The following is a 22,130-nucleotide window of genomic DNA, read 5'->3' as shown; positions in this document are numbered from 1 at the left end:
CGTTTTGTTTACGCATAAATGTTTAATTTAAGCTCAGCTTACGAAATGGCGCCTAAAATTCATAATCATAATGTTCAATTACTTAGCCTTTTGCCTGGCTAGTGTGGCCAAAGCAAAACGATTCAAAGAATTTATCCTGGCTAATGGTCTGGTCATGCTGAAACAAAACAATCGATAAGCGATAGATACGCCTACCCACTTCGATGACACTCTTGTTATTGTAATTGTGAAGCAAAATCGTAAATATTAGCAAATGAACCACTTCTACGCCCCTCGAACGTGTTGAGTTGCGAGGCAGACAAGCACCGCAGCGCATTCAAGTCCCCCCGGTTCCAGTCCGCCGCCCAGGAGCTGCGAGGCCACCCAAAAACGCGTGCGAACTCGAGGAGAAGCGATCGGTGCCATGTCAGCTCAACTGGCCAGAAACTGGCCGTACATCTGGCAACAGCTGAACGCCCTGCTGCACAACACCTCGCCGGTGATCACCCTCATCTGCGTGGTGACCACGTTCGGCTATCTGCTCTCCTTCTCGGAGACGGCCATCCTGCTGCTCAGCGTCACGCCCGGATATATCCTGCCCAACGGCAAGTTCTGGATATGGACCGCCTTCACGTTCTGCTTCATCGAGCTGCACTGGTGGGAGGTGGCCGTCGACGTGGTCACCGTGGGCCTGTGCGGCAAGATGCTGGAGCCCCTCTGGGGTCAGCTGGAGATGTTCAAGTTCTTCGCCCTGAGCAACTTCGGCGTCTCGCTGCTGACCACTGTCTACTACCTGTTCTACTACATGGTCACCAAAAACCCAACCATTCTCTTCGAGGTCCACATTCACGGCCTGGCCGGATACGTGGCCGGCATCTGCGTAGCCGTGCGCCAGATAATGCCCGATCACCTGATCTTCAAGACGCGCTACGGACGTCTGACCAATAGGTGAGATACTTTATATGCTGTCATTTCAAAGTTACACGGTAGCTAAGAGCTAGCTTTAGAAAGTTAAAACCGTTTTAGGAATCCCTCCATTATTTCCAAATATGTCTCTAAATCGAAAATGATGCTTTCACAGAATTAAGGAGGGTGCACCCTTTGAATATAGATTTAAATGGGGACAAGCACAATAAATTGAATTGAATTTGGTACTTCATCAACCTATTAGCCTTCGGTCAAAGTTCAATAAATTATTGGATCTCTGACGCAAAAGTAAATACTGCCGTGAATTGTATGTACTTTCTTCACTGCATTACTTAAAGTATATTCCGAATCATGAAATAAATATACAAACGTACTCTTTGCTACTCAGGAACGTTCCCCTCACTGTCCTCATCATGGCCATCATCTTGTGGGCCATCGGTCTTCTAGATGGTACTTATCCGGCTATGTTTGCCTCCGGATCGCTGGTTTCCTGGATCTATCTTCGCTTTTACCAACACCATCCCAATGGGCGTGGCGACAGCTCGGAGAGCTTCACGTTCGTCAGCTTCTTCCCAAACGTATCGCAGCCGTTTATCAGCGTATTGGTTAATCCCATTTACAACTGCTGTTTGCGGGCGGGCGTGGTCAAGACGCCCACGCCGCTGCGGACGATATCTACGGCCAGCTTGACGTCGGTATCGGTGCAAATGCCGGGAGTGGATCCGCATGACATTGAAAGAAGGCGGTAAGTAAGATAGCATTGGGTAAATGTTATGATTAACTTGATTGTCTTGATATCAATTTAAGTACGCCTATCTAAAGAGCCACAAACCATTTAATCAGAACAGGCTAATAATTGTTCATTAGATAAGAGTACTTGCATTAACCTGAATAATTATTCTGTTATTATGTATAGATTATGAATAATTCTTTTTCGATTTCAGACAAATTGCCCTAAAGGCGCTAAGTGAGCGACTAAAGGCCACGGACTCTAGCCGCCACGCCCAGCTGCCTAAGTCGTTCCCGCAGCAGCAGCAGCTGCAACATCATCACCAGCATGCGCCGCACCAGCAGCAAAAGCATCACAGTCACGGCGCTGGGCACAGTCACGGCGCTGGGCACAGTCACGGCGGTGGGCACAGTCACAGCCATGGAGCGGGTCATAGTCATAGTCATGGGGCGGGACACAGCCATGGTCCCGGACCCGCTCAAATGCCGCAGCCCGACTTCCTAAAGCCCACCGGCAGCTCCAGTCAGCTGCCCATCACAACGTCGCGGGCGGAGCCGCGCATGATCAGCACCATGAGTCCGATCGCAATACCAATGCCGGCGCCGCCGCCCAAGGAGGGGAATATTCCGGGTCAAGGTGCTGAATCCTCAACCGGAGGCGAGGCGACACTTATCAACCTGGACGATGTACCAACCACGTCTTCGATGGCCTAGACAGTGATTCTATGCAAACATTGATGAATTTTTGATATTTAAACGAATGATCTAATGATTTACGCCCATGTTTTGTATGATTCTGCATCAAGTACGTACCCCATCAGTGTTCCCACTTTGTAATTACCATTCGAGTGTTTCGTAGTGTCCTGTAGACTTACGCTTGCTTGCTGCGCACACCGCCGGCCATGCTACTAGGAGCAGTGAAGTGAAGTAATATGAGATCAGCATAAACAAATACCTTCCAGGCAATATGAGAATACTAGAGCCTTTACATAGATGCATACTTTCTGTTGTAGTCTTTACATGTAATTGAAAATGATGCTTTATTTAGTTAATAACTGTAAATATATTTAAAACTCCAAAAATATTGTTGTTTTTCACTCGATATGTTTATGACTGCTAATAACTTTCGTATTACTAACCATTGTAGTTGGGTTGGTTATATGAAGAAACCATCACTGCCTATTACTCATTTTTAAACAAATTTTTTAATTGCAAAAGATAAGTTTGTTTGAGCTTGTATTATTTTACTATCCTTTTTCAAACAAACTTTTTTTAATGATTATTTTATCTTCATGATACGCGTCTAAGCGAAGATTAGGAATTCATTATTTAGTGGAAGAAAACTAAAAAAGAGTAAATCTATATATAAAGTGTAAATATTATAACTATAATATAACACATTTCTATAATAAGATTAATTCATTTTAAATATGTGCATTCACTGTTGTAATTTTAACAAAAAATGGTTGATTAAATATATTAAAATAATTCAAGTTGTGGCTAAAATAAAGTTTTAATATATATTTTATTCCGTATATTTCATTGTATTTAGTTTTTAATATTTTTCGAATTTTACTGGATATGGAGCTGTGTACTTAGTATTTTTTCAGCGCTCTAGCTTAGTGCAATTGCCCAAAAACGGTCACACTGGCGGCCAGCTGGCTCCGCTTGTAATCGATATCGATTCTCCGCCCAGTTTTTGGGGCCAAAAAAAATACACGGCAGTTGCGTTCGGATTGTGCATTTTCCGTTTTCCTATGTATCCAACGGCCGCACGGGGTGTGAATTAAACCACGTCAGAACTAGCACGATGCCATAGAATCCGCGGCGGACAAGGCACAGTCACTGCAAGAATAATTAGCACGGAGTGGAGTGGAGCCAGAGCCACACAGGGTGCTCCTTGCCAAAATGGGTCGCAACAACTTCAGTTCGCAGCACCAGCAGACTCATGTGAGGCGCCACCGCAATGGTTAGTTGGTAAAAAGCCCACTTAAAAAGGCAAAACTGATAATGGTAAAGCAATAGTTGGAGCCGAGAGCTGCGATAAGAAAAAGCGGAAAGCCCACAATCACATACACACACAGCAGCGGGTGTATGTAAACAACTTATTTGCTATCGCTGTTTCGTTCCGTTTTTGGGAGCTTGTGTGCGGTTGTGTTTTTGTTGCTGCAGCTTTTTCTGTTTTTTATGCGCACGCACACATGCAGACAAGTGTTTTGCTTCGTGGCAAAAACAACAAAAAGAACGAAAAGATAGCGAATGAGGAATACCCTCTAATCACGGCTTACAGAATACATTTTCATAATTCGTTTGCCGAGTGTAACCCATTTAAAATGTTACATATGTTTACGTTTCCATATATTTTGATTATTTCAAATTTATTATATTTCAAACCTGTTGGAGCTATAAAATTACCTTTCAAAAAATGTTAGGATTTTGACCGAATTTTCAAGCTTTAATTGGTCTCGAATGCTATAACCACGCTTAATAATGCCGATCATAAATATTAGTCTTTAACATTTATATGCCATAATATGTTATATACACCACTGCTGTTAATTAATGGGTATTGAAACTGAATAAACCGGCCGAGCACCGACTTTGTTTTGCCATGTTTTCGTCAGTTCTTGGCTCGCCTTAATGCCATAACCTTTCCAACAACTCCCGACAGCCTAGTCAACTACAACTAGTTTGTAACCCGTTTATCAGGAACTGAACTACATATATGAACTAAATGAACTATGGATATGTGTCGCCCTTAAGTGTTTCCTTGTGGCTGGCGTCTCTTGGACTGTGGCACCTCTTACTTTCACTAAAACTAAAGCCCGTGTTCAGGGCCATTTGGTTTTGAATTCGAATTCGGTTTCGGTTTCTGATATTTCGCTTTGCATTTGCAACACGCTGCTTGGCAAATTGGCCCAGCGGCGAAAATCCGATTGGAATTGCTGCAGCCCCAGTAGCCGTATCGCTAACAAAGCCGTGTAATCAAGAGTGCCAGTTGATACCCCCGACCAGTTGATACCCTATCTTGTTACATGTTACATGTTAGTCTTAAGTGTTTGATACCCGAAATTGTGAACTCCCGGCATTTCGTACTCAACTTTAATTACAACAAGGTTGAGCTCATTAAGATCACTTAACAGATGTACGAGTATTTATATGTATATATATAAAAAATGTTATATATGAATGTTTATAGGCATATGAAGCAAATTATTATAAAAAGAGCAATTCTCAACAGTATAAACGTGTTACCTATAAGGACTAAGTTCCGCTTTCTGAAACAGGACGCAAAGACCTGAAGTTCTAGTTTATAATGTCTAGATCAAGAAGATTGAATATTATATAATGAAGCACCTAAAAACAAAGATTGGGCCATTCTTGTCGCATGATCGCGACCCGCCCTTCAGGTTTTTACAGGGTATAGCCAAACAACTGGCATGGCCATGTTAAAACGCGGCTGCAAATACGTTAAGAGACACACGTTCGCACACATTCGCGCCCAAATACCAGATACCAATATAACCTGCACACGAGCTACTGCCATTCAGATATTCAGGCGGTCCCGCAGACACAGCCAGTTGGAGGCGAAGGCGATGACGATGGCGATGGCAGAGGTGGTGGTGGTGGTGGCGGTGTGACGGCTCCACTTCGAGCAAGAAAAACCACTGAGGGCGATCGCTTGGCGCTCAGTTGCGCTTTGGTTACCACGTATAACGGACCGCAACAAAGCCCGGACAACCCGACCACTGTCTTTTTATCGCATTCGCCAAATAATCAGTCAGTCAGTCAGCCAGCGGAGAGAAAAGTAAATACACACCTTCCGGAGAGCCTGTTCCATTAGCTGAATCAACAAACAGATAGCAGCAATTAATATATAATTTCAGTGTGATCTCTAAAGATATCATCATGTTTTTAACTGTGTTTCGCATTACACATGTTCCAATTGTTGCACTAACTTGGCGAAGATACCACGTATTAAGTGGGATTCCCTATAATAATATCTTACGCTTGTTGTTCTGGTTGATGTTTTAATCTGCTACTTATCAATACGTTTAATAGTCAATTTGAATCTTTGCGTACGAATCTATTTCGATACCAGTAACTTATATGTTGTCTCTTGACTCTTGCAGCTGGCGGCGCCACAGCAAAATCACCAAACACAGCCAAACCATCGCCAACAATGACGGACTACCTATCGCTGCACTCGCGACTCGCCCAGGTGGGCCAGGAGCACCTGCTCAAGTTCTGGCCGGAGCTCTCAAATGACGAACGCAGCGATCTGGTGCGTGACATCGAGGAGCTGAATCTGGACGAAATCAAACTGTACTTCGACCGCGCCACGGTCTCAATGAATGAGAATGGCATCAAGCTGGACGATCGCCTGCAGCCGCTGCCCGATGGCAAACTAATCTCCATTGCCAGGGCGCCGCTGGAGAAGTTGGCCGCCTACCGGGATGAGGGTCTACTCCAGATCAGCAACGGACATGTCGCTGTGTTGCTAATGGCAGGCGGACAAGGTGAGCTAGTAGTTCCTCTAACGCAAAGGGAGTTAAACGAAAATAGAATAATCAGATACCTGGGAAATTAGTACACCTGTGTTTAGTTGGCAGCATATTTAAGTCAACAGTGTTATTATGGAGCCATTTGACGCACTTGAAGTGGGACAGACCTTTGTGGCTCCAGTTGGTAATGTTAGGTGACATATATATATATACTTGAGATAACTATTCAATTATTGATAGCGAAAACGATTTGGTTATTCTGAAATGAATGAATGATTTCGGTTTTCAAATTTATTTATTATTAAAAGAACACTGAAGTTTTAAAGTATTTTAATGACATAAATGCAGCATTGAAACCATAACATACAACTCAGGTACTACCATTAAATCATGTTGTATTCTATCGTACTGATATCTTGGTTGTTATAGAGCACAGTTGCTTGTATCTGTTATGAAAGATACTTCCTCTGATAGCAAAAAAGTTAAGATATTTTTATCATGCTCCACCCACCGAAATTTGCGCCTCTGAACCAAAACAACAACTTGATCAATAGCAGTGTGTGTGTGCTTTATAAGAGCTAATTAACTTGATATAAAAGCGCTCCATTGCGCTCACAAACACACGCAATCTCAATCAGCTGCCCACTCATGCAGCTGCATTGGAATTGTAATTGCAATTGTAATTCCGTTTGCAAGACAAAAAGACAAAAAAGCGTATAAAACTTAAAACACGCCAGGCCAGCAACAATTTGAAGCCATTCTTAAAGCCAGACTTGCCTTTCTCATTTTGATTATTGCTGGGGCCAGTGCTCTTTCGATTGGAAACATTGAAATGTGGGCGGCATTTGACATTTCCTTACCAGTTTCTCGAGCAAACGATGGAGTCCAATCACGTAATTGCCTTTTGGGAAACCAAGAAAAAAGAGTTGTTTACAGTTGGGGGCAGGGCAATGGAACTTTATTAGTCAGGTATCAGGTATAGCATTATTTCTTGCACGTTCAAATTCAAGAAGAGCCATAAATGGTGGACCTAGATAACGATTGAAGTTCTGAGAATTTCTGGTCACTAGTGGATGTTCCGTTTGCCGTACCGATAAGCCATAGATTAAATGTAGTCGATCATTTCCAAACCGGTAGTGGAACTGACCTTAAACAAGTCGCTCATATATGTTAAAAAAGGCGCAGACAAAAGACGACGGAAAGAGCGAAACGATGGTCGAAAAATAAACTTGTTTTTAAGGTCAGCCGGGTGAGATATAAAAATGCTGCAGTTCTTGTTGTTAAAGGGTGATTAATACATTCAGGAATTGCCATATATACCGAAGAATAATTATTATATTGGGGAACTTTCTTGGAAGCCTTAGTAATGTATGAGCGTTCCACATCACTTACCACATCACATCAAAACCGACTAAAGTTGCCTTCTCCTTTTGCAGGCACACGACTTGGTTTCGATCACCCCAAGGGAATGTACGATGTGGGACTGCAGTCCCGGAAGACCCTGTTTCGCATTCAGGCCGAGCGGATCCTGAGGCTGGAGGAGCTCGCCCAAGAGGCGACTGGCAAGCGTGGCCACATCACTTGGTACATAATGACGTCGGAGCACACGGTGCAACCCACATACGACTACTTTGTGGCCAACAACTTCTTTGGCCTGAAGGCGGAGAACGTGCTGCTGTTCGAGCAGGGATCACTGCCGTGCTTCGAATACGATGGACGCATCATTCTGGACGAGAAGCATCGGGTGGCGCGCGCACCGGACGGCAACGGGGGTATCTATCGGGCTATGAAACGCCAAGGAATACTGGACGACATGCAGAAGCGGGGTGTATTATATCTGCACGCCCACAGCGTGGACAACATACTGATCAAGGTGGCCGATCCCGTCTTCATCGGCTACTGTGTGCAGGAGAAGGCTGACTGCGCCGCCAAGGTCGTGGAGAAGGCGGCGCCCAACGAGGCTGTGGGCGTGGTGGCCATTGTCGATGGCAAATATCAGGTGGTGGAGTACAGCGAAATCTCTGCCAAAACTGCCGAGATGCGCAATTCGGACGGCAGGCTGACCTTCAGTGCTGGAAACATTTGCAATCACTTCTTCAGCTCGAACTTCCTGCAGAAGATTGGCAGCACCTTCGAGCAGGAGCTGAAGCTGCACGTGGCCAAGAAGAAGATTCCCTTCGTGGACAACGCCGGCAAGCGGCTAACACCCGACAAGCCGAACGGCATTAAGATAGAGAAGTTCGTATTTGACGTCTTCGAGTTCGCCCAGAAGTTCGTGGCCATGGAAGTGCCACGCGACGAAGAGTTCAGCGCCCTGAAGAACTCCGATACAGCTGGCAAGGATTGCCCCAGCACTGCCCGATCGGATCTGCATCGCCTGCACAAGAAGTATATCGAAGGAGCCGGTGGCATTGTGCATGGCGAAGTCTGCGAGATCTCGCCGTTCGTCACCTACGCCGGTGAAAATCTCGCCTCGCAGGTTGAGGGCAAGTCGTTCACCAGTCCCGTCTACTTGCGGGACAGCCGCGATCCCTTGCACGGACACCTTTAAACGGGGGGCAGTATCGACGCATAGACTGATGGACGGATGGTAGTCGTTGTTTCGGTTATTTGTACATTTTTCGTATACCGTTTCTGAACGTTATGATTCCCAAGTTATAGTTAGTGCACGGAAATTCCATAGATTTCAGTACTTAAAGGAGACTTGTAAAAATTTGTTAATTATTGTGTCCGTTGTTTATTTTTCGTTTTGGAAATAATTGTGCAATCGTAATGTGAATATATACAATATATAGAACATGTAATGATATGAATATTTTAATATGTTGTAAAATACAAAAATTATTAGTACGATCAAGCGACTTGATTTTCACTTCTTTGCGAATCATATATTGATATATATGGCAGATAAACAGTAGACCCATCCCATGTTTGAGCAGGTGTCGTTTCCTATTGACAAGGTTGTTAATAGATATCAGGAAAATGTCTTATTGGCACAAATTGTACCCAATGCACTACAAGATTATATTAGTTTTATTTACCTGCAGATGGACTAGGCACATAATAGCAATTGCTAAGCAAACAAACCTCATTTTCTTGCCAGCTCGAGTACGCAGCTTTACAGGAAAAAGTTACTTATGCCATAATCTCCGGTTAGCCTATACAAAGATTTTAAATTTCATAGCATGGGCTTAGAATACATTATCTACATATATGATGTAAACATTCTGGTTTTTATAAATGAGCTACATTTTACGCCGCCATTACTTGTATGCTTAAAACCAGTTTTAATTTGCATTGCTTACTGATGGACTAGTTGTAATTTTTGGGCAGGCTGGCAGATTATAATACTAATTTGAAATGAATATTAGTAATTTCCTACCAAAAAGCTTTACTCGCTTAGCTACTTTCCATAAAGTTTAAAATTTAATGAGGCACACATCATTATTTGACCGTTATAACTCCACCCTTTTTATATTGTAGGCTAATTTGCGCCACAATAATCAAAAAGGGTCAATTGCAATCAGAGCGTGAACAATTACTAGGGCTTTTTCCAGTTAATAAGAACAACATAATTACGTCGCACGTTTAAATTGTCCGCCAAAGAACTCGAAAGCTCAGCCACACTATTCCGCACTACGGTAACACTTGAAGCGTGACGACTTGTCAAATCGCCACTGCAGGTATATCGTAAAGCTCGTGAAACGGTCACGCTGGACCGAACTGCAGGCAGTGGGTCGTCGAAATTTTGTTAATCAATAGCAATTAGATAATAAGTGAAACTATGCTCAGACAACTGACACGGTCAATGGGCCTGACCTCGCGGCTGCTCAGGCAGGTCAACTATGGCACAAATGCCCCAGCTGGCACCCTTATTCCCGTGACCAAGGCCCTCGAAATAGGGCAGTGGGTGGAAAAGCTCAAGGCCGCCGGCGTCGAGGACACGAAGTTCAACGTGAAGTGCATCGTGTCGCATGTCCTGAAGCAGAAATTCGTAAGTATCTAAATTAGAAAAGCTGGTTATCAGTGCGACTAACCACGTTTACTTTCCCTAGAATAAGGTTCCGGACTCGTATGACCAGCTGCAGTTAAATCCCAGCCAGCTGGCGGACTTGGAGCGTTTCCTGGAGGCCCGATGTGCCCGCATGCCGCTGCAGCACATCATTGGCGAGTGGGACTTCATGGACATCACCCTGAAGACGTCGCCATCGGTCTTTATTCCACGCCCCGAAACGGAGGAGTTTGTGCGCCTAGTGATCGACGAATATAAGAACGCCAAGCACGTCGACCTTCTGGAGGTGGGCTGCGGGTCGGGCGCCATGTCCTTGTCCATGCTGCACAGTCTGCCGCAGGTGGTGGCCACTGCCATCGAGCGTAGCAAGGCGGCCACCGTGCTGGCGGCTGAGAATGCCAAGATGCTGGGCCTGCTGAACCGTTTCGAGGTACACAACCACACCATGGAGGAGGACAAGTACATGCCGGAGGTGCTGAAGGACAAGAAGTACGACTTGATCATCTCCAATCCTCCCTATGTGAAAACGGAGGAGTTTCAGTTCCTCCATCCCGAAGTGGTGGTGTAAGTAAAGGCTTACCAGAAGAATACAGTGCACTGAATATATCTTGTATTTCACAGCTATGAGAACCTAAATGCCCTGGACGGTGGTTCCGATGGATTGAGGGTGGCTCGACTGGTCTTCGACTTGGCTTGCCGGCACCTACGTCCCGGCGGTAAGCTCTGGCTGGAACTGGGCAACGAGCATCCGCCGCTGGTCAAGACCATCATGAATCTGAAATACGAAGGCCGGCTCAAGTTCATTGCCAGCTACAATGACCAGTATAAGCGCGAGAGATTCGTCCAGATCGAGAAGGTCTAGACGGTGTTACCCCATAGAGAGGACGGGATGATATGACTTAGACAATGCAATTAGCTATTACGTTGCCCATGCATTTAGCTGTGATTTGATTTAAGACCACAAAACCTACACGCTGCCCACAGACTCACACCTATATAAACAGAATATATAGCGCTATAATCCTTAAGTTTCGTCTCTTAATTTTTTTAGCAATCGCCGCAGGCGGTATTACTTCACAAATGTGCCTGCATAAATTACACAATGCAATTAGCTGTATCGTTGGCCGTGAATTTAGCTGCTTGATTTATGACCATATAAGTACTGGTATACATATTCCACAGCGACTTTTCCCTACGGCTTTCTACTGAATCTTTGATCTTATAGTAATACTGAGAGCATTGCCATGGTAACAGAATTATAAAGATCAATAGGCTAAAAGTGTAATGTGCCTATAATAACTAGGCACAGATTTAAGCAATTACTATATGATTTACAACTAGGGGATTACGGCCATAACTAGTGGGCTTTTAAACCATTTTATGGGGTTTTATTATCACGGCAGAACAAGTATAATGCTGTCTAAACATTTGATGTGTTCCAAATTTAAGGAAAATTCGAACACCTTTTCTAACATAGGGGATATAATGTACATGTCTCAGCATATGTATCTGCATGCAATAGAAAAACCAGGATACTTAAAGAATATGTCCACGTTAATTATATAGATACAACTTAAAGTTACTGATTAAGAAAACACGGAATACCATAATCCACTGGGATTAGCATAATTATGCAGCCAAGTGCATGAATCTCCAGACTTGGCGTCTGAATCTCGGAGAGCTTTAAGCTGCGGAGCGGATGAAAGCTCCGGCAGACGGGCTGGAAGCAACAAGTGGGCCCATCGACTATCTCCATCCGTCCGCTCAGTTGGAAGTCGAAACTCGCGCCGGACGAGTCAGCGGAATCCGGGTGCGCGAGTGGAACGCGGATTTAGATTGTCGTGGCTCTTTAATTCAATTGACGATTTCGCGCTGCGATCTTCTTCGTGTCGCTGGTGTGTGTTGTTTCACTTTCAAGTATGTGCATACCATACATACATATGTACATACATATTTATAATTATAATTAACAAATGGCTAAATCATAATTAAGGGCTACGCTTTGACGAAAATCACAATGAGCCGTAAGCTCAAACGGTGCAAGAGCCAAACAAAAAACGAAAAACACGTTAAACAAGAAATTGGTTTAAAAAACTTAAATAAATTTGCGTTTATATGTGCAGATTTGGGTAAATACACACATACATATGTATATACAGCCAAAAGGCGTTTTGAAGGCGGTTTGGATTTGAATTGGAAACTTTTAGAAACCGATTAGCCAGATCGTGACATTTTTAATGCATTTGTCCGCCCGATCGACGTGTGCAATGGTGTGTGTGTGTGGAAGTGTGTGCGTGAGTGCGTGCGTGCGTAAACATGAATACTGAATTGAATACATTGAATATATTGAATACCCCGCCGCCGAATCGAGTTCAAACTTGCGTTCTTTTCGCCGACTGGTTTTCCGGCCAGAGGCTGCTTTTATCGCCTTGCGTTTGTAATTTTAGCACACTTTCAATTTTTATTGTCGGTCCCCGATCTCCTTCTCAACAAAAAAATAAAAATGCGAAAACAATGTGAGCAAACAAGATTCGGCAACGATTATTCAGCTCGCCGCGCTGTGCAAATAAAAGTAACCACGAAACGATAGTGACAATACATAAATGTGCTTACATACGTGCATTTATTTATAAATATATATATACAAATATACATAGCTCGTAGTTCCTCCTTTGGCGGGAGCAACTTGCAACACCGACTTGCAGCAACAAGCAGCCGATGAGCGAAAGTTTTGCCAAGTTGCACGCCGGTTATGTTAACAAGTGTGACTGGCTGTTCCTCCCCGCATTTCCATTCATCATCCGCACCGTGTGCCAAGCCACTGCGATTCCGAATCCGATTCCGAATCCGTATCCGAATCTGCGGAGCTGTGAACGTCTTTTTGGCGACCTGCAGGCTAAGCAAGCGATTTACATGCTGCCGCTCACATGGCACAAGGTCCCATCCGCAGACAGCAGCGGCCAAGATAGTAGCACTAACGGATATGCGGACTGAGACTCAGAAAGAGAGTATTAACACTCAGTTAACAATTCAGTATTTGATATGCAAAATATTTATGCAATATATTATATGCAAATTATTTGATTTTTGATCCAAAACTAAACAGAAATGGAAAATAGTGGTCATAAGTGATCTTTATTTCCATGCATCTTGTAATTCAGGCGTTCTTAGTGCTATTTTCTTGCGCCCCATTGTACGCTGTGTACAGTGCGAGACGGCGACGAATACGGAGTGAAAATCAAGATAGTCGTTATCTAGTTTAGATGGCCTTTCGCAGCCGGGGAACTGCGACTGGGAAACATTGAAATGCAAATACGCCGCCTCGGTAGTTACTTTGTGTGTCAAACATTGTGTACGAATGGATAACCCGGCTTAGACACTGAACTGATCGGTCGATCGGTGTGTGAGCCATGGTATCATTACCAGCAAATGGTATACTTACCACCACTTTCCCACACTTTTCAATCGCTTCAGCCAAGTGCAACCCATGGAATACCCAAGGATGAGCTGGGCAAACGAAAGTTAGTTGCGATCGCGTGAAAAGGGAAACCAGACAGTCAGATTTGTGGTGCTGCTCACGTCGCGGGATCGGATACAAAGTCTACATGTGGCACAACGACAGCATCGGCCAGTAATTTAAATGCTACGCGGCGGCAATTGAAGATCCCGCAATTAACAAAGACCATATACATATCTATATATACATATGTATATATAGATAGTTAGCTCCTGCAGCAAAATGAAGAACCGCCAGCGAACGCGCCGAATATCGCTAAATGAAAACCACAACAAATACATGGGCAGCGCCGGCATCGATGTACAAATAGTTACCAATACAAAAGAGCCCAATCAAGTCAATTTAAATTCATCGTCAAAGCTGCTGACGACGTCAGCGGAGGCTGCTCTGCCCGCTTCGCTTCCACTTGCTCAGATAGCGCAGCAATATACCCTTCCCCATACCCACACCCATACCCACAACCATACCCATCCCAATCCCCATCTCCACCAGCAAAGCCAGCAACACCAGTTGATTATGCCGCCCTCAACGATGACGGGCAAGTATCATCCAGCGCACGCCAAGCTGCGAAGATGCAAATCGACACCGAGTCTCAATTGCGATAGCTTGGCGGAGGAGCCCATGGAGGAGGACGAGCACCACCGCAGCTCCCCATGCGCACGTAACCCCGCCACGGAGGCTCAGCAAATGCAGCAGCAACATGCAGCACAACCATCGCGCATCAGCAGCAGCGACGGCAGCTGCAACAGCAACAGCAACAAGTGCAGCAGCAACATCAGCGGTGCGCAGCCAACAACTCCAGACTCACTGCGCTTCGGATGCGCCCACTACAAGCGGCGGGCCATGTTCGTGGTAAGTGCAACAAGGAGTCCAAAACCAGTCATGTCAGCTGTCTCAGCTATGCTAGGGAAGTTTTTCCGCACATTAAATGAAAGGAAAAGCCACAGTTAGTGTTACTGGGCGTTCAGATATGGAAAATCATGCAAAGCTATGCACTTGAACTTGTTTGATTCACTGCAGTATCACTGTAATATCAAAAAAATCTGAAAAGAGCCATTTTATCAAGGAATAGGTTAATGTATAAGGAGTATATATGTAGATCACAAACCATTTGGTACTACAGTAAATTTGAATATCTGTAACCTAAGTTTAATAGATAGATGTTAGTAGAACAACTAGACAGATCCATACATTTTACAGCATTAGCTGTATTGAGTTGATTTTATGCAAACCTCAATTAAAAAAAAAACCAGTCAACTTATGTGATATAAGATAAGATGATATAAGATACATATATGATATAAGAATGCTCTTCAAAGTCGCAACTTCTCCCTCTTATGTTTTGTGCATTTTTATGATAGGGGATAGTTCAATTTCCGGGTCAGCAGATAAAGAACTGGGCAATTGGAACCACTATACCATAATTAAAAAGCGCATTACCAATTTTTTATCGTTCATCAGATGATATGATCTGATCTTAGGAAAACAGTGGGAAGGCTATTAAATTTTCCACCCATTTGGGAACTTTTTAAGAAGTTTATGATGGCGCCTTTGAAAGGCGCGTGTGTGTCTATCCAACGCTGATGCTGCCTTCCTGAAAATGGCCATTTAACCTTTATTTATTCGTTTCTAAACAATCAGCCCAAATAAAGTGCCTGAACTCTAAACAGACACACCTTTGGCAAAGATTCCTTTGTGTCTAATGTGTGATTCGCGTTCAATTGGAGGGCATCGCTATTTGCACGCCAATTGTTTGTTTGGTCTGTGTGGACAGCTTGACGATGTCCGGAATGTGCGTGGACCCACAAATTAGAAAACTAACTGCTCCAACTGCTCCGGTTCCGATCCGCAGACCGGGAATTTTGTGATTCTCGGTGACCAGCTGCCCGGAGGCGAGTGGCCAGTTAACACCTCCATTCTCCATTCATCTGGGCAAACAATGTGTTTGTCTTGATCGCTCGGCTTTGGTTAACAAATTATGGGGTATCTAAAAATGGTGTGTGCATATCAAGCAATCGTTGCAATAGTTTATTCAGGTCTATATTCAGGTCTTTACTTTAGCAATTAGTAGCCAGCAGACATAATTATCGGGAGGTGATAAGTGCAGAAGTTTAAAGGTGGGAACAGTAACCCAATGCTGGGGAAAGTACTGACCATTTCATATATACATAGATCATGGCCAGCTGCAATGGATTGGATAGATTTCGAAAATAAGGGCCTGGAAAGAAAGTAGCACCTGCTATATACGTATTTAAATATTTATAATTGCTCCAGTTGGGCATACTTATTTGTTATTGGAAAGCAACCCGTTTAAATAACTTTCAATTGCAATTCCGCGTTATGAATTATTAATTGCCCAAATATTCGTTCCCAAGCGCTATTGCTTTCCAAAAAAATGTCACGTAAATCCGTACACGTTCAATCTGTCCCACATTTTATAAAATCCGAATGGTCTTTTGAGTTCTTTTGCTGTTTGTGTGTACACGTCTTACACCGCGAGAAATTCGGATAGGTGAGGGCTTGGGCACTAATGAGGTGCCCCATTAACTGTTGAACCAGGTGGGTTATTTTATACTCAAATATTTATTTTCACCCGACAGTGCGTGAAATTCATGTATACACGCCTGTGGACTTAAGCTCAATGTGCAATCCCAAGTGCTGCTGGAGCAATGCCAATGCCCCTGGATCTGGGTCTGGATATCGTCTGTGCCAACGGATCTTGTATCAATTTGTCTTAGAAGCTGGCTTGTATTTGCCTGCTTTGTTTCGGGTTGGCTAAATAAATTTCAGATGTCTGGTGCTGGCCAATGCCAATTGCAGATGCAAACGCGTTATAATACGATCATTAGTGAGGCAAGGCAATGAAAGCAGGGGAAACACAAAGAAACCGGATTCGAACACTCTTCTCCGGTTCTGTGTTACTTCTACTTCAAGTGTTATCATCATCGCGGAGCAGAGTTGAAATAAATACTTGTGTACGAAAAACTGTTGTTAAAGTTATAAATAATTCACAAAGATAGTGGAGATAGATGTGAGCGAGGCTGGGCGATATAAATAGCTGACTGTTGGCTGTTGGCTGTAACTAAGCCGAACTCGAGGGTAAACTACATTACACAAGATAGTAAAGGGCATACAATAACCCATTTTAACTCAAACTGCCTGGCCAGCTAGGAATTCCAAACCTGGTCGATCGGATACAGTATCTTTCGGTCTCATACGGTATCTTCCACCATAGCCAAATGTTTATAGATCGAGCAATATCAGCAATATCGACAGGTGAACCAATTAGCAGCCGCCTAATTAGCCAACACGAGTATCTCTGGCATCTTTACAGTCGTAAAGCGGATTCACCCGCTGATTTGATTCAAAATCGATCCAGTTTCAAGTGCAATGTTTATGATAATGCTAAGTTATTGCCTCTGGCAGCGAGGCGTCGCTACTCAAGTTTAAACAACCATTTGTTTTTAAGTCGGCGGTTTCCAGGCAGATTTCCCAAATTAGCAACTCGATTTGGGAGTGAGGAGTCGTGCTAATTGCCGCTTCATAATGGGTTACCTAGTCCTTGGCCGGGGGAGTAGTTCATCAGAAGGCGGCGGGCAGCCAACTTGGAGGTTTTTGTGGAAAGTGGAATTTTTTCAAACCAATATGCTTCGATTCTGATTTAATCGCATATCTTTCTATGTCTCATTTAGACCCCCTGCTGCAACAAGTTCTACAAGTGCCGATTCTGCCACGACGAGAACGAGACGCACCACTTCGATCGCAAAACGCTCACCGAGCTAATATGCTCCGAGTGCAACACACGGCAAACGGTGCGGGAGCAGTGCGTGAATTGCGGAGTGCGATTTGGCAAGGTAAGTTAACTATCTAGGTGAAACTGTTTAGTCCTAGTAATATCATTTTGTTGCGATTACAGTACACCTGCCTGATATGCAACCTCTTCGACGATGCGGACAAGCAGCAGTACCACTGCCACGGATGTGGGATTTGTCGCATTGGCGGCGCCGAGAACTTCTTCCACTGCGAGGTGTGCAACATGTGCCTGCCAATCCAGCTGAAGATCGATGGCCACCGGGTGAGTTGGAACTCGATTTCAGGCACTCCATTTTGGCCTGTGTAGTGAGAATGGTGACCTCCGCGATTCGAAAGCAAATCAAAGAAACAGCCAGCTGGCTGGCATATTAATTTTTTGTCAATTCATTACCGAAACCGGTTGCCTAATTGCTATACATAACGATCTGAGATCTGTGATCAGCAATCTGCGATCTGCGATCCAGTTGAGTGGATATGAATGTCAAATGTGTTGAAGGAATAGTTTCGTTAATTGGCAGCAGCATATGGAGACTCGTATCAGGCACCAAAGTGAACCAAAGATTGCCTGGCGATGACTGATTGGTAACTCCCTATTAATTAACAACCCAATGCTTGTCTATTCCGCTGCAGTGCGTGGAGAACATCTCGCGGTCCCACTGTCCCGTGTGCCTGGGCGACATCCACACCTCGCGCATACCCTGCCACATCCCCGACTGCGGCCACCTGCTCCACAAGATGTGCTTTGACCAGCTGCTGGCCTCCGGCCACTACACCTGTCCCACCTGCCAGACCTCGCTGATCGACATGACGGCGCTGTGGGAGTACCTGGACGACCAGGCGGAGCGCATGCCGGTGCCCCTGAAGTACGAGAATCAGCGGGTGCACATATTCTGCAACGATTGTCACAAGGTACGTCTATACATACTTAAGTGCATATATTATATAAAAAGATCGTATAACCTTACCAACTTTATATTACAGACTTCAAAAACCAAATTCCATTTCATTGGGCTCAAGTGCGTCCATTGCGGCGCCTACAACACAACGCAGGATGTCAAGCGCCGCCTGTCCCTGGTCACCGATGAGCCATCGTCGGCGTGATATCCACCGATTCAAGCCACATCAGCATCAGCATCCGCATCCATATTCGCATCAGCAACAGGAAACCTCTTGCCATGCTACCCACATCTGAAGACACTGATTTGTTAGCTCAAGACAACACAACTGAAATCGAAACGCATTGAATTTAGATCAAATTCGAGCTGGTATCGAATATATAAACCATACAAAAACACAAACAAAAGGCTCCCTAAATGATTGTGGACGTGCTTCGAAACCCAAGTAGATTTAAAAACATCAATTAGGTTTAATGGAAATAGTTAGTTTCAATCGTAATAGGCATTTAAAAAACATTATACCTTAATTGGCTTTTTAAATCACTTGGAGATTCCAGCACACCAATATTTTATACACAACACACATTGGTAAATTCAAATTTTCACTCGAATTTTAAGTATTCTAATTTTGCAAAAATTATTTTGTGTAAATCTCGAATTTCTCTGTACACATTGAAAACTCTGCTACCACGAATAAAAAAAGTAAACGTACAAAAGCAATCTTTAGTGTATTTCCTTTTATATAATTAAAATTCTTATAATTAGGAATTGAATGATCATATTGGGATTTAATAATTATATAACTTTTGACTCCACTTTCATTGGCTTTGGTTAAAATATATAACTATAATTATCTTTCTTTAGCAACTGTTTAGCATCTAAATCTAGATTTTGCTCATATTAATATCATCACCTTCCCCAGAAGAAGTTTGGATGGAAGCGGGTAGAAGGCGTAACAAGACCACTTTGTACATAATTTAAATGGAGACTTACGTAGAGAACAATATTTTTCTGAAGAAAATTCGTTTGATCATCATGATATACAATTTTCAGGAAGAGCTTTTCAACTTCCTTCTACAGAATATCAATTGGAAAACTAAAAGGAAGTTGTGTTTGAATTTAAACTACCAATTAGGAGTGTTAGAGCTGTTGCCATCTAACTGCCCACTCTACTGCGCCTTCTCCTTATCAACTGAGGCGGTGATTCCATCTCCGCCGGCTGCTTTCTCTGCAGCGCGATTCTTTCTACGTTCGGCCGCTTTCTTTTGACTGGTGAGGTAAAATCCTAATGCAGTCATCACCGCCCAACTGATGTATCCAATGTGATAGACCGATCCATAGAACCGCCAGATTTTGCCAAATGAGGAGAGCAGGAAGGCCTCGCCCAAGTAGCTGAAGGCGAACCACTTGAAGATCCAGAAGATAACATCGATTACCCGGCGGCTAGTGCCGGTGGCAGATCTGCGCACCAGCTTATCCCACATGTCCTCCAGGGAAACGTAGAAGGGTGCGCCCATGATGCAGAAGTAGTGTCCCGGCCGGAATCCGTGCCAGTAGGCAGAGCACAGCAAAGTGGCGCCAGTCCTAGGAATATCACAAAAGCAAATTAGTAAGGGGAACATTATCAAAGCTTATAGTTTAGGTAACTACTAGGAATACCTGCCAACCCTGCGATCAGTAGCAAAGGGAAAGAACAACAACGACAAGAGTAATACCAGAAGCAAGCAATAAAACAACAAAAACTACGGTTCTATGAAATAGTTAACATTTACACTTCGACGTGAAGTAATCGAATTATTAGTTTCATAGAATACCCTTACATTAAAACGCACCTGTATTTTTTGCTGGGAAAGAGCTTATACACATTGACAGCCAACCAATACTGGACGCAGACATTCCAGTGCTTCATGCCCTCGCGGAAGGTCCAGCATCTCTCCACCTCCAGAACCCTGGTGTTCACGATCGTTGTGAAGTTGTAGGTGTGCTTCTCGGCGTCGCGCTTTAGGTGCTGATAGCGCTTCCGCGGCCCCTCGCCATTGTTGGGATCCGACTCGTCCGGATAAGCTCCGAAGCCGGCCATTGTGCAGACACATTCGCTGAGGGTCAGTCCGGTGTAGATGCGAGCTCGGAATGTGAAGAACGTGGGCCACACGTACAACAAACGATACACAAAGGAGCGATCGTTGAAGAACTCATCACTCAACGCATACTGAAATGTAGTCAATTTAGTTATGTTTGGCGCTGTGCTTAAGCACTCACATCCAGTGGCCACACGTAGTTGGTTGCCAGGTATAATGCACAATAGAAGACAGCGTATTTGAGCTTCTCCAGGGTGGCTTCAACACTTGGAGCGTGGGTCTTGAAGGGCATCTCAAAGTAGTCCCTGTATGTGCGATACCGATAATAGGGACCTGCAATTCATGAGCATGAGTGGTTCCGCTTAAAATGCAGATTTACAAGTAGATAGTATAGTACACATATTATAATAGATTATGTGCATGTGTAAGTAACGTTTTACAATCAGCAATTGAATTGGACTTTGATATCTAATTGCGTTGCGACTAGACTGACTTTTTAATTGCTTATGGATAGGAAATTATGTACTTGAACCTGGCGCGATCTTCACCTGTAAGAACTCCGATGTAGTTGAAGCTGTAGTGCAGGATCTCAGCTGCACTCAGGGTCTGCAGTTCCACATCGTAGTCGGTGATTTCGATTTGACTCTCCTGGTTCACATCCCGTTGGTCGTTCTTCTTCTGCTCGTCGCGCGCCTGCAGGCGCTTCCAGGCGGCCGTTTTCTCGAAGGCAATACCCGAAACCTGCCGGTACAATGATGACGAGTCAAGTAATGGCATTGATTAGATGGTTATGCAACCCACCTTCAGTGTAAGTATCATTTGTATCATGTTGGTGTGGCCGGGAATGCCTAGGTAGAAGTCGAACATGCGGAAGAACACCAGGTAGCCAAACATGACCGCAAAGGTGACCAGGTGACCCTTGCTGGAAGAAGGAGTAGTGTGGTTATTGGCCGTTTCCGGTGGCTTAGGAACCCCAGCTCACCTCGGGTGCACCAGGAGCACGGCGGCCGTGCCCAGTGCCAGGGAAACAAAGCAGTGCAGGCTGTGGAGCCCCGAGACAATGACAACCACAACAATGCCCAGCGCAGTGGACACCAGCTTGCGCTGGCCCTCGTCCGCAATCTTCTTCACATAGCTGCCAGCTCCGATGCAGGCCAGCAGGCAGATCACGTAGATTACGTCGTCGATGCTCATCCTGCAGTGGATACTCGATCCCCCGGCTATTGATTTTTGATTTGTTTTATCCGCTCCGCAGAGGCAAAGCAGCCAGTGTTGCCACTCATATGACGGTGGCCTATCGCTTAAAGCTATTTTTGCGATATTTTTTACCACTCATATTTAATAAATTCAAAAACAATGCAATTGCAGCAACAAAACTTCATGAAAATTACCACAGGTGTCGCTATTAAACGGTATGAAATGCGACGGATATCGCCTGCACATTTGATAAAAAACGCTATGTATTAAAAATACAGTCCGCTGTTATCAACGTAAGTTAGTTAGCTTTATCTTTCTTTTGCGGTTTGTTTTATTTGCATTGGTCAATTTGTTGTTTTTACATAAACTTCGTTCGGTGTGAACTTTATCGCATCAGCACTTTCAAGCGGCTGTGCGTAAGCGGCATAACGCAAGTGCAGTGTAATTAGAATCAATTTCGGTATTCATCGGGTATTT

General features: G+C 44.2%; 5 protein-coding genes across 8 annotated transcripts; 4 read left to right on the top strand and 1 right to left on the bottom strand.

Annotated features, from left to right (window-relative positions):
- The first annotated feature begins 184 nt into the window (after positions 1–184).
- Positions 185–2,717, top strand: LOC122621243 (transmembrane protein 115). Of its 2 annotated transcripts, XR_006326201.1 has the most exons (4): positions 185–927; positions 1,295–1,651; positions 1,851–2,440; positions 2,495–2,717. XR_006326201.1 is itself a non-coding variant. In XM_043799057.1 (3 exons), the coding sequence occupies exons 1-3, from the start codon at positions 404–406 to the stop codon at positions 2,347–2,349; spliced, it is 1,380 nt and encodes a 459-aa protein (XP_043654992.1). In that variant the 5' UTR covers positions 185–403; the 3' UTR covers positions 2,350–2,717. The 2 variants fall into 2 exon arrangements, 1 of the variants encoding a protein (XP_043654992.1); XM_043799057.1 differs by having other exon boundaries at positions 1,851–2,717.
- A 584-nt stretch (positions 2,718–3,301) lies between these two features.
- LOC122618025 (UDP-N-acetylhexosamine pyrophosphorylase) lies at positions 3,302–8,927 on the top strand. Of its 2 annotated transcripts, none has more exons than XM_043794178.1 (3): positions 3,302–3,604; positions 5,769–6,155; positions 7,577–8,927. In XM_043794178.1, exons 1-3 carry the CDS (start codon positions 3,544–3,546, stop codon positions 8,689–8,691), a joined length of 1,563 nt encoding a protein of 520 aa, XP_043650113.1. In that variant the 5' UTR covers positions 3,302–3,543; the 3' UTR covers positions 8,692–8,927. The 2 variants fall into 2 exon arrangements, with proteins under 2 accessions (XP_043650113.1, XP_043650185.1); XM_043794250.1 differs by lacking the exon at positions 3,302–3,604 and adding an exon at positions 5,283–5,443.
- A 910-nt stretch (positions 8,928–9,837) lies between these two features.
- LOC122626019 (MTRF1L release factor glutamine methyltransferase) lies at positions 9,838–11,180 on the top strand. The gene is made up of 3 exons (XM_043806119.1): positions 9,838–10,134; positions 10,196–10,716; positions 10,774–11,180. Exons 1-3 carry the CDS (start codon positions 9,925–9,927, stop codon positions 11,012–11,014), a joined length of 972 nt encoding a protein of 323 aa, XP_043662054.1. The 5' UTR covers positions 9,838–9,924; the 3' UTR covers positions 11,015–11,180.
- Positions 11,181–11,935: 755 nt separating this feature from the next.
- LOC122625364 (RING finger and CHY zinc finger domain-containing protein 1) lies at positions 11,936–19,030 on the top strand. 2 transcript variants are annotated; one of them, XM_043805505.1, is made up of 6 exons: positions 11,936–12,047; positions 13,627–14,521; positions 17,362–17,523; positions 17,586–17,744; positions 18,113–18,391; positions 18,464–19,030. In XM_043805505.1, exons 2-6 carry the CDS (start codon positions 13,892–13,894, stop codon positions 18,581–18,583), a joined length of 1,350 nt encoding a protein of 449 aa, XP_043661440.1. In that variant the 5' UTR covers positions 11,936–12,047; positions 13,627–13,891; the 3' UTR covers positions 18,584–19,030. The 2 variants fall into 2 exon arrangements, with proteins under 2 accessions (XP_043661440.1, XP_043661429.1); XM_043805494.1 differs by having other exon boundaries at positions 11,940–12,069.
- A 57-nt stretch (positions 19,031–19,087) lies between these two features.
- Positions 19,088–21,736, bottom strand: LOC122622654 (lysophospholipid acyltransferase 7). Its single transcript, XM_043801271.1, has 6 exons — positions 21,439–21,736; positions 21,258–21,378; positions 21,005–21,197; positions 20,638–20,789; positions 20,211–20,587; positions 19,088–19,962 (listed from the first exon to the last, which is right to left on the bottom strand). Exons 1-6 carry the CDS (start codon positions 21,648–21,650, stop codon positions 19,548–19,550), a joined length of 1,470 nt encoding a protein of 489 aa, XP_043657206.1. The 5' UTR covers positions 21,651–21,736; the 3' UTR covers positions 19,088–19,547.
- Between the last annotated feature and the right edge of the window lie 394 nt (positions 21,737–22,130).

This window comes from Drosophila teissieri, chromosome 2L (genome assembly GCF_016746235.2).
Source record: "Drosophila teissieri strain GT53w chromosome 2L, Prin_Dtei_1.1, whole genome shotgun sequence".
Lineage (NCBI taxonomy): Eukaryota > Metazoa > Arthropoda > Insecta > Diptera > Drosophilidae > Drosophila > Drosophila teissieri.
Note: the sequence above shows the minus strand (reverse complement) of the source record. Positions and strands in the feature narration are given on the sequence as shown.